Here is a 12,660-nt window from a genome sequence, read left to right as displayed (position 1 = left end):
CCACACGCCCTCCCTGTACAATGCATGTCTACATGGTTACTCAGTGCTCCAATACTGCAAAAACCACACACCTTGGCTGTGACTACTGCCCGTCTTTGCCTCAGGCTGGTACTAATGGCTGAGCGTACACTCCCATCCTGGCCATTCCCTTTTCTCTCTTCTACCTTCTGGAAGAAGACACGAGCTCAAAAGCCCGAACGTCCAGACTCAAGAACAGCTTCTTCCCTACTGCTGTCAGATTTCTGAACCAATCACCTCTGTCACATTCTCTTCTCAGCAGTGCTGCCATGTTCTTGGACTCTTAATTCTACCTCTCTCGGTTATTCTGTTACTGCCTGTTTATCATTTCTTTTTGCACTTCTATACTCTGCACCTTTCTGCTGTTTTGCACTGGCTCTATTTATTATTACCATGTATAATGTTTACTCTGTGAGCTTCATACAAGCAAGGAATTTAATTGTACCCTGGTGTATACGACAATAAACTTTCCTGATATCCGAAATCTGCCTGCCCACCCCAACCACTTGCAGAAGCCATTGCCCCCATCCTCTTCCACAGCCAGGACTCCCAGGATGTCCAAACCCCCAACTTAACCTGGCCGCACCTGGAGTATTACATTCAATTCTGGTCGCCCCATTACAGGGAGAATGTGGAGGCTTTGGAGAGGGTGCAGAAGAGGCTTACCAGGATGCTGTCTGGCTTAGAGGGCATGTGTACGAGAAGAGGTTGGACAAACTTGGGTTGTCTTTTTTCTGGAACAATGGAGGCTGAGGGGACACCTGACAGAAGTTTATAAAATTATGAGAGGCATAGATAGAGTAGACAGCCGGTATCTTTTTTCCAGCGTCGAAATATCCAACACTAGAGGGCATGCATTTAAGGGGAAGCAAGTTCAACAGATGTGCAGGGCAAGTTTTTGTTTTAAAAGCACAGAGTGGTGGGTGTCTGGAATGCGCTGCCAGGGCTGGAGGTAGAGGCAGATACAATTGAGATATTTAAGAGGCTCTTAGGTAGGCACATGAATGCGCAGGGAATGGAGAGACATGGATTTGTGTGGACAGAAGGGATTAGTTTAGTCAGGCATTTAATTACAATTTTAATTAGTTCAGCACAGCATCATGGGCCAAAAGGCCTGTTCCTGTGCTGTACTGTTCTATATTCACTGGAAGGATAAGCAAATCAACTTCAGTATCCTCTTCCAGGCCAACATCCACAGCACTGAGGCCCTAGCTACAGTCAGTAAGCTGCTCCGTTCACATGCCCAACACCAGGTCCTGAAACAGACGCTCTATTCTGTGCTCTGTAATAGTAAGAGATTACCAGGCTGACAAAGAGGATGTGCCCAAAGGCACCCTGTTAAAATGCAACCTCCCCACTGACCCTTGGGAAACTCCAGCCCGTGACCACCCGGTGGAGGAAGAACATCCAGAATTGTATCAAGATCTTGCATCAGGAGCACACAGGAGTCCTGCGTAAATGGCAAAAGGCACACACTATTTCACAAACCATCTGCCCCATCTGTGTGGGAGTCTGCAGATCCAACATTTTCCTCATCAGTCACATCAGAACTCACAAAATTGATGTGGAAGCAAGTAATCCTCAGCCTTGAGAGACTGCCAAAGACGACAAAACTCACAAGATGCCCCACCACACACGCAGTCACTGCTCCCATCCCCAGTTTATTACACTTATCCTCTGCTCTTTCACCCCAGAAGCTCACCTACAAGATTTCCCTCTGCCCCAATGTTCATAACCCTCACCAGATGTTACTCCACCTGGGTATACACCATGCTCTCAGGTTGCCCCAGTCACACACAGCCTGTACCACACTCCACCCAACTACATCTTACAGATTATGCTCCAGGTGTTCCTATGACTCCTTCTGCATCACACTAGGTACTCATGGATGCCCCACCCTACACACCCTGGCCACGCCCCCCCCAATACATTCTCCCCAGGTACTACCCTTCCCACACATTATATAACTCATGCCTCATGTCAGCTTGACCCCCCTACACCAACCCCCCCCCCCCCGGGCTCCACACACTCACATACCCTGCTACCCACCCCTGCCCTGAATGTACCCCATGTCTCAGATGTTGCTGAGCTAGGTACTCACAGGATGTCTGCCCCTCCCATTCTGTAATCTCCCCACAACAGTTCCCTATATACATCATTTCTTCGTCTCTGCCATACGTGACCCAGATATTGCCGTCTCCCCCCACCCGGCCTCAGAACACACAGATGGCCCACTACACACAGAGATCCCCTTACTGTACTCCACAGGGACACTCCATCCCTTCACTGTATATAACTCATGCCCAGATGTTTGCACTCCAGATGTTTCTGTACCAGGTTTTCACAGATGCCCCACCACACTGTGACACCCCCATACTGTCATCTCCCTGCTCCCTCCCCATATAACCCAAACCCAGATATTTGTGTTCCAGAAACAAAAGAGCTGGTCATTGACTGGTGGGGGGGGGGGGGGGGGGGGGGGGGGGGGGGGGGGGGGGGGGGAAGACTCCTGTCTACATCAATGGTGCTGAGGTTGAGAGGGTTGAAAGCTTCAAGTTCTTAGGAATGAACATCACCAATAGCCTGTCCTGGTCCAAGCACATAAACCCCACACCAAGAAAGCTCACCAGTGCCTCTACTTCCTCAGAAGGCTAAAGAAATTTGGCATGTCTCCTTTGACCCTCACAAATTTTTATCCTATCCAGATGCATCGTGGATTGGTATGGCAACTGCTCTGCCTGACACTGCCAGAAACTGCTGAGAGTTGTGGACACAGCTCAGAACATCACAGAAACCAGCCTTCCCTCCACAGACTGTCTACACTTCTTGCTGCCTCAGTAAAGTAGCCAGCATAATCAAAGACCCCACCCATCCCATCGGGCAGAAGATACAAACGCCTGAGAGCACATACCACCAGGCTTAAGGACAACTTCTATCCCGCCGTTATAAGATGATTGAACAGTTCCCTAGAACGATACGATGGACTCTTGACCTCACAATCTACCTCATTGTGGCCTTGCACCTTATTGTCTGCCTGCACTTTCTCTGCAACTGTAACGCTTTATTCTGCATTCTGTTACTGCTTTACCTTCTACCCTCTCTATGATCTGTCTGAATGGCATGCAAAACAAAGTTTTTCACTGTACCTCAGTACATGTGACAACAATAAACCAATTTACCAACCCCCGTATAACCCTTGTTCCAGGTGTTTTCCCCCCAGATGTTTGGCCAGCTATCGGCACCACTGTTCACTCTACCTACCACACTGTAATCTCCCCAAGTGACACAGCCTGCCCACTGACACACACTCTAACCCTCAGTTCCTGCTCCTCACTCCCACCCACAGCATATGTGCCCAGATGATTACACCCCAGATGTTACCACACGATACCCCACCTAATAAACCATGCTTCCATACTTCATCTGCCCCATTTCCTGCCCCCTCATTTCCATTCCACATAAATACCATCCCCAGATGTTGTTGGCCCTCATAATCGCCCCAGATGCTCTGCCAGCTGTGGATACCACTACTCACCAGGTCGCACCCAGCCCCCACACCCTCCCCCAGGTTCTGCTGCCACGCACATTGTGTAACCTATGCTAGATGTTGGTGCCCATGTTCTGCCAGCTGCAGGCACTTTTCACAGGATACTAGACCCTGCCCCTATACTGTAATATGCCCCAGGAACCACCCCTCTCCCACAGTGTATAACACCCACTCTGATGCTTGTGCCCAGATCACGGCACCCAGATGTGTCGCTACTCACAGGATGGCACACCCTGCCCCACGCACTCATCTCCCCAGGGAACACCTTGTGTATAACCCCCCCCATCCAGATGTTGGCAACCAGATGTGCCTGTTACTCATGGAGTAGCAAATGCTCCACAGTATGTGTCCCAATTACTACACCTCCCTCAGTATATACACCCATCCAGATATTGGTGCCCACTACTCACAGGATGGCACCACCAGCCCCCACACACGAATCTCCCACAGGAACGACCCACCCCTCTGCGTGTCAAATCCCTACCCAGATGTTGGTGCCCAAATGTGCCCACTACTCAGGGGGCACACATGTGCCCCAGGTACCACTGTCAGGGTATACACCCCGCCCAGACATTCACTCCAGGTAATGCGCCCAGGTGTTTCCTCCAGATATTGTGCCCACCACTCAGGATGGCACACCCTTGGATCCCACACACACTAACATTCCAGGTACCGCTCCTTCCCTCAGAGTATAACCCCCAGATGTTACCCACCACTCACAGGATGGTACACCCTTGCCCCCCACTGTCGTATGTCTCAGGTACCGTGTATCTACCCCACTGATGTTCCTCCCCCCAGATGTTGGTGCCCACCACTCACAGGATGCAACACCCCTTCCCCCACACAGTTTACCTATCCCAGGTACCACCCCCACCCACAGAAGTACACCTCACCAGATGTTTCCCCCATCTCTTTCACAGATGTGCCCGCCACTCTCAGGATGGCACATCCTTCCCCCTACAATGTATTCCCTGTGTACCACTCCCACCCACAAGTGTACCCCCAGATGATCCCGAGGATGGCACACCCACCCCACACTAATGTGCCCCACATACCACTCCCACCCACAAGTGTACTACCCAGATGTCCCCACTCAAAGACATTCCCCTAGTTGTCAGTGACCCCCACTCACAGGATGGCATACTCTCCCCTCCACTGTTGTGTCCCATGCACCACTCCCACCCACAGAAGTGCACTCCATCCAGACACACCGCGCCCCCCCCACCCCTAGCTGTCTCCAGACGTTCCACCCCAGATGTTCTCCACAGGTGATGCCCGCCACTCACAGTACTGCACACCCTTCTGCCCACACTTATGTCCCAGGTACCACACAGTGTATTAACCATGCCACCAGATGTTCCTCCCCCCTCAGCATCTCCCCCACCCGAGCTGTTCCCCAGACACACCCACACTCACAAAATGGCACACCCTACCCCTGCAAACACAGTTATCTGTCAAAGGTACCACTCCCTCCCCGTATGCACCTCCCAACACACTCACAGGATGACACACCCTCCCCCCTCCCAGTAATGTGTCCCAGGTATCACTCCCAGCCTATATACCCCAACCCAGCTACTCCCCACCCCGGCTGTTGCTCAGATGCAGCCCCCAACACTCACAGGATGACACAGCCTTCCTGCCCCACAGTAACACGCCCCAGGTACCACTCCCTCCATGTGTCCCCACACTCACAGGAATGACACACCCTCCCCCCCAATCATGTGCCCCAGGTACCACTCCCACCCTATATACCCCCCACCCAGCTGTGGTGCCCCCACACTCACAGGATGACACACCTTCTCCACCCCCCCACAGTAACATTCCAAGTACCACCCCCAATGCTCACAGGTTGGCACACCCCTCCACCACAGTAGTGTCCCAGGTACCTCACACCCAACACACAGGATGGCACACCTCCCCACCCCAGTAACGTGTCCCAGGTCATATTCCCACCCTATATATCCCCTCAGCTGCCCCCCCACAGTAACATGTCCCAGGCACCAGGCACCACCCCCCCAACATTCACAGGTTGGCACACCTTCCCCTCCCCAACCACAGTAACGTGTCCCAGGTAGCAGTCCACGCATATACCCCACCTCAGTGGCGCCCCCCCCACCACAGTAACTTGTCCCACCTCCCTCCCTCCTCACAGGATGACAGACCTCGCTCCCTCCCCTACCCACCGCCCACCACCCCCCGACCCACTCACAGGAGGCCGGAGCAGGAGGTGCAGACGAAGCTGCCGGCCGTGGTCGATGTAGGTGGGCCCCTGCTGTGGGTGCCCCGGGTACACCCCAACCCCACACGCCCCGGGCTCCCCGCCCCCCCGCTCACACACACCCCCCCCCACACCCCCAACTCCACCCGCCCCCCAACGCACACACACACAGCCGCCCAAACCCCCAGACCCACTCACAGGAGGCCGGAGCAGGAGGTGCAGACGAAGCTGCCGGCCGTGGTCGATGTAGGTGGGCCCCTACTGTGGGTGCCCCGGGTACACCCCCCCCCCACACGCCCCCGGCACACCCCCACCCCACATGCCCCTGGCACACCCCCCCCCACACGCCCCCCAGTTCCACCCCCCCCCCACTCACAGGAGGCCGGAGCAGGAGGTGCAGACGAAGCTGCCGACCGTGATGTCGATGTAGGTGGGCCCGCACTGGGTACCCCAGGAACCTCCCCCCACCCCACACACACACCCCCCAGCTCCCCCCCCCCACACCCACCCCACCCCCTCCACCTGGCTCCCTCCCACACACACACACACACCCAACCCCCCAACACACACCCTCACCCCCCATCCCCCCCCCACTCACTGGAGGCCGGAGCAGGAGGTGCAGACGAAGCTGCCGACCGTGATGTCGATGGGCCCGCACTGGGTACCCCAGGTCCCCCCCCACCCCACACACACACCCCCCCGGCTCCCCCCCCCACACACACACACCCCACCCCCTCCACCCAGCTCCCTCCCACACCCCCGGCTCCCCCCCACTCACAGGAGGCCGGAGCAGGAGGTGCAGACGAAGCTGCCGGCCGTGGTCGATGTAGGTGGGCCCCCGCTGTGGGTGCCCCGGGTACCCCCCCCCCCACCCCACACACACCCCCCCCCCTCCACCCGGCTCCCTCCCACACACCCCCTCACCCCCCCCTCACTCACAGGAGGCCGGAGCAGGAGGTGCAGACGAAGCTGCCGACCGTGATGTCGATGGGCCCGCACTGGGTACCCCAGGTCCCCCCCCACCCCACACACACCCCCCCCAGCTCCCCCCCCCAACACCCACCCCACCCCCTCCACCCGGCTCCCTCCCACACACACACACACACACCCCAACCCCCCCACACACACCCTCACACCCATCCCCCCACCCGGCTCCCTCCCACACACACACACACCCCAACCCCCCCACACACACCCTCACACCCATCCCCCCACCCGGCTCCCTCCCACACACACACCCCCCCTCACCCCCCCACTCACAGGAGGCCGGAGCAGGAGGTGCAGACGAAGCTGCCGACCGTGATGTCGATGTCGATGGGCCCGCACTGGGTACCCCAGGTACCCCCCCACCCCACACACACACACCCCCCCCTCCACCCGGCTCCCTCCCACCCCCCCGGCTCCCCCCCACTCACAGGAGGCCGGAGCAGGAGGTGCAGACGAAGCTGCCGACCGTGATGTCGATGTAGGTGGACCCCTGCTGTGGGTGCCCCGGGTACCCCCCCCCACCCCACACACACCCCACCCCCCCACACACACCCGGCTCCCTCCCACACCCCCCCTCACCCTCCTCACCCCCCCTCACTCACAGGAGGCCGGAGCAGGAGGTGCAGACGAAGCTGCCGACCGTGATGTCGATGTCGATGGGCCCGCACTGGGTACCCCAGGTACCCCCCCACCCCACACACACACCCCCCCGGCTCCCCCCCCAACACCCACCCCACCCCCTCCACCCGGCTCCCTCCCACACACACACACACACACACACCCCACCCCCTCCACCCAGCTCCCTCCCACCCCCCCGGCTCCCCCCCACTCACAGGAGGCCGGAGCAGGAGGTGCAGACGAAGCTGCCGACCGTGATGTCGATGTAGGTGGGCCCGCGCTGCTCGCACTCGAAGCAGCGCCGGTTGTGCGGCCGCGCGCCCAGCTCGCGCACCAGCCTCAGGTGCTTCTCCTCCTGCTTGCGGCGGGCCGTGGCCGACATGCCGGCGGCGGGGCCCCCGGACGCTGGGGCCGGGGCGGGGGAAGGGAGAGAACCGGCGGCGGCGGCGGCGGCTCGGGGCGATCGGCTTCCTCCCCTCCCCTCAGCCGCGTCTCCTCAGCGCCGCCATTGCCTGTCAATCACCGGCGGGGAATTGGGGGCGGGGCTACGGCGGCCCGGACAAAGGCGCGACCGCCAGCTCGAAACCCACACGCACCACGTGGGTCCAACTTCGCTCCCTTGAGTGGATTTTTAAATAGTTGGGTGGAGTCGTCCCTCGATCTTAAATAAGTTCATTTCTCTTTCATAACCCTCAAAGTACTAATTTGTGAGCTTACTTATATCATTTGTCTTTCATCACCTTCAAAATATTAATTTTAAACACATTTATGGCATTTTTATTACCCTCAAAATATTAATTTGTAAACACATTGATGGCATTTCTTTCATTAACCTCAAAATATTAATTTGTAAGCTTATTTACATCATTTGTCTTTCATAATCTTCAAAATATTAATTTGTAAACACATTTATGGCATTTCTTTCATAATCCAAAATATTAATTTGTAAGGTCATTTTAAATATTTATCTTTCACAACCTTCAATATATTCATTTATGAGCTCATGTACAGCATTTCTCTTTCATAATCAAAGTATTAATTAATAATTATTGACAGTACCTCTTTCATAATCTTCAAAATATTCAGTTATAAGCTCATTTATAGCATCTCTCTTTCAGAGCCTTCAAAGTATTAACTTATAGGCTCATTTATAGAATTATACAGCACAGAAACAGGCCCTTTGACCCAACTGGTCCATGCTGACCAAGTTTCCCATCTAAGCTGGTCCCCTCCTCCATTCTTTATTCTATGGTCCACTGCCCTCTCCTACCGGATTCCTTCTTCTTCAGCCTCTTCTACCTGTTACATCTTCCCCCCCGCCCCCACCTACCTTCCCCCCTCACCTGGACTTGCCCATCAGCTGGACTCACCTATCACCTGCCTGCGTGCGCTCCTCCCCCTCCCCCAACCTTATTCTGGCTTCTGCCCTCTTCCTTTCCAGTCCTGATGAAGGGTCTCGGCCCGAAACGTCAACTGTTTATTTCCCTCCGTGGATGCTGCCTGACCTGCTGAGTCCCTCCAGCAATTTTTGTGTATTGCTCCATATTCCAGCGTCTGCAGAATTTCCTGTGTCTCTGTAGTCCCATTTGCCTGTGTTTGGCCCATATCTCTCTAAAGCTTTCCTATCCATTAACCTGTCCAAGTGTCTTTTAAATGTTGTTAATGTACCTGCCTCAACCACTTCCTCTGGCAGCTCGTTCTAGATACGGACCACCCTCTGGGTGAAAAAGTTGCCCCTCAGGTTCCTATTCAACCTCTCCCCCCTCACCTTAAACCTATGCCCTTTAGTTCTTGATTCCCCAGCCCTGGGAAAAAGATGGTGCACATTAACCTATCAATGCCCCTCATTCTCTTATACACAATTTATCCTTCATAACCTTCAAAAGATTAATTTATAAGCTCATTTATAGCCTTTATAACATCTTTTAAACCTTCAATGCAATAAATATGGGAAGCATCTTAACCCTTAAGCTACTTCTGAATCCTATTTTTAAAACAAAATCTAATTAAAACACTTATGGCTTTTTAATAATGGATATGTACAATACAAAGCTTTCTTAACGTCTTAACATCTTAATTCCCTGTCTGTTTTTGATTGTTCCAATTTATCACATTTTAGCCCAAAATCTAATTAAGACATTTTTGAATCATTGATATTGTTTTAACAGATGTTTATAAAACGCTAGTCTATGGTATTTTTAACCTTTGGTGTGTCCAAAGAAAATCATTTTTTGTAGTTTGATACCATTTAGGGCAGGCTCGGTAGTGCAGCGGTTAGCGTAACGCTATTACAGCGCCAGAGACCCGGGTTCAATTCCCACCGCTGTCTGTAAGGAGTTTGTACGTTCTCCCCGTGTCTGCGTGGGTTTCCTCCAGGTGCTCCGGTTTCCTCCCACATTCCAGAGACATACGGGTTAGGAAGTTGTGGGCGTGCTATGTTGGCGCCGGAAGCATGGCGACACTTGTGGGCTGCCCCCAGAACACTCTACGCAAGAGATGCATTTCACTGTGTGTATCAATGTACGTGTGACTAATAAAGATATCTTGATCTTGAAAAGCCTGTCTTGAGACCCTTCGACTGAAACTGCAGAGGGGAGATAGCTGGTATGAAGAGGTGAGGGGAGGGGGTGGAGCAGGAGCCGGCAGGTGATAGGTGGATCCAGGTGAGGAGGGTGAGAATGCGACAGAGGCTGGGAGGTGAGAGGTGGAGGCTGTAAATAGAGGTGATAGATGGTAGAGGTGGTAGTGTTGGAAGGTGCTGTCTCAGGAGTCTTGGTGAGTTGCTGCAGTGGTACAGATGGTACAAACTGCCGCTGTGTGTTGGTGGTGGGGTGATTGAATGGTGGTGGATGGGGACCCTACCAAAAGGGCTGCTGTGTCCTGGATGGCGTCGAGCTTCTTGAGTGTTGTTGAAACTGCACTCACCCATGCAAGTGGAGAGTGTTCCCTCACACTTACCACCCGGGACAGGCCCTCTTCTTGTTACTACCATCAGGGAGGAGGTACAGGAGCCTGAAGACCCACACTCAACGATTCAGGAACAGCTTCTTAAGATAGGATAAAATATCTTTATTAGTCACATGTACATCGAAACACTCAGTGAAATACATCTTTTGCATGGAGTCTTCTGGGGGCAGCCTGCAAGTGTTGCCACACTTCCGGCACCAACATAGCACGCCCACAACTTCCTAACCCGTACGTCTTTGGAAAGTGGGAGGAAACCGGAGCACCCAGAGGAAACCCACGCAGACGTGGGGAGAACGTACAAACTCCTTACAGACAGCGGCAGGAATTGAACCCCTCCCCTTCCCCTCCGCTATCAGATTTCTGAACAGTCTGCGAACCCATGAACACTACCTCATTGTTCTTTTTTTACACATCATTCATTTATTTTATAATTTATAGTAATTTTTATGTCTTTGCACTGTACTGCTGCTGCAAAACAAATTTCACATCATATAAATCAGTGATAATAAACCTGACTCTGATTCTGATCACACTCCTGACTTGAGCCTTGTAGATGACGGATAGGTGCACTGTTGGAAATTTTCTGACTGGTTGCATCACGGCCTGGTACGGCAGTTCCAATGCACAGGAACGCAAGAGGCTGCAGAGAGCAGTGGACACAGCCTGGTATATCGCAGGCACAACCCTCCCCACCACTGACAGCATCTACAGGAGGCGCTGCCTCAAGAAGGCGGCATCTGTCATCAAGGATCCCCACCATCCGGGCCGTGCCATCTTCTCGCAGCTACCATCGGGCAGGAGGTACAGAAGTCCCACACCACCAGGTTCAGGAACAGCTACTTCCCTTCAACCATCAGGTCCTTGAACTGACCTGCACAACCCTAACCCTACCTCAGCAGCGGGACACTGCGGACCACCTCTTGCACTAGAACATAGAACAGTACAGCACAGGAACAGGCCCTTCAGCCCACGATGTTGTGCCAAATTAATTAAACTAGTAATTAAATGCCTAACTAAAGTAAACTAATCCCTTCTGCCTACACAATGCCCACATCCCTCCATTCTCTGCACATTCACGTACCTTTCTAAGAGCTTTTTAAACCCCTCTATCGTATCTGCCTCCACCCCCACCCCCAGCAGCACATTCCAGGCACCCACCACTCTCTGTGTAAAAAAACTTGTCCCACACATCTCCTCTAAACTTACCCCCTCTCACCTTAAATGCATGCCTTCTAGTCTTAGACATTTTGACCCTGGGAAAGAGATACCGGCTGTCGACTTTACCTATGTCTCTCATAACCTTATAACCTATCAGGTCTCCCCTCAGCCTCCGACACTCCAGAGAAAACAACCCAACCTCTCCTTGTAGCACCTGCCCTTGAATCCAGGCAGCATCCTGGTGAACCTCTTCTGCACCCTCTCCAAAGCCCCCACATCCTTCCTGTAATGGGGTGACCAGAATTGAATGCAATACTCCAGATGTGGTCTAACCAGAGTTTTATAAAGCTGCAACATAACTTCCTGACTCTTGAATAGTGCCTCGACTAATAAAGGCAAGCACGCCATATGACTTCTTTACCGCCCCATCAACCTGTGCAGCCACTTTCAGGGAGCTATGGACTTGGACCCCAATATCCCTCTGCACATCAACACTGTTAAGGATCATGCCATTAACTGTGTACTGTGACTTTACATTTGATCTCCCAGAGTACAACACCTCACACTTGGCTGGATTAAACTGCATCTGCCATTTCTCCGCCCATATCTGCAACTGATCTATATCCCGCTGTATCGTTTGGCAATCTTCTACACTATCCACAACACCACCAATCTTTGTATCGTCTGAGAACTTACTAACCCACCCAATCATGTTTTCATCCAGGTCATTTATATACATCACACACAGCAGAGGTCCCAGTACAGATCCCTGCGGAACACCACTAGTCATGAACCCCCAGCCAGAATAAGTCCCATTGACCACTACCCTCTGTCTTCTATGGGAAGCCAATTCTGAATCCAACGGCCAAGTCACTGTGGATCCCATACATCCTAATCTTGATGAGCATCCATGAGGGACCTTGTCAAATGCCTTACTAAAATCCATGTAAGCTACATCCACAGCTCTACCTTCATCAATCACCCTCGTCACCTCCTCAAAAAACTCAATCAAGTTCGTAAGACACAACTTGCCCTGCACAAAGCCATGCTGACTGTCCCTAATTAGGCCATGATTTTCCAAATGCTCATAAATCTTATCCCAAAGAATCCTCTAAAATAGCTTCCCTACCACTGATGTGTGACTCAC

General features: G+C 53.1%; 1 protein-coding gene across 3 annotated transcripts in view; it reads right to left on the bottom strand.

The window, feature by feature from the left end:
- Positions 1-7,971, bottom strand: part of LOC127586593 (arf-GAP domain and FG repeat-containing protein 1-like) — a 105,964-nt gene extending 97,993 nt beyond the window's left edge. For 2 of the 3 annotated variants that reach the window (XM_052044684.1, XM_052044686.1), the window contains exon 1: positions 7,604-7,907. In XM_052044684.1, the coding sequence (XP_051900644.1) occupies positions 7,604-7,770 (167 nt within the window). In that variant the 5' untranslated portion in view covers positions 7,771-7,907. Of the gene's footprint in view, positions 1-7,603 lie in introns of all 3 variants that reach the window. The other variant, XM_052044685.1, reaches the window with a different exon arrangement.
- Positions 7,972-12,660: the final 4,689 nt, after the last annotated feature.

This window comes from Pristis pectinata, chromosome 37 (genome assembly GCF_009764475.1).
Source record: "Pristis pectinata isolate sPriPec2 chromosome 37, sPriPec2.1.pri, whole genome shotgun sequence".
NCBI lineage: Eukaryota > Metazoa > Chordata > Chondrichthyes > Rhinopristiformes > Pristidae > Pristis > Pristis pectinata.
The sequence above is the reverse complement of the archived record's forward strand: the minus strand, read 5'-3'. Positions and strand labels throughout refer to the sequence as shown.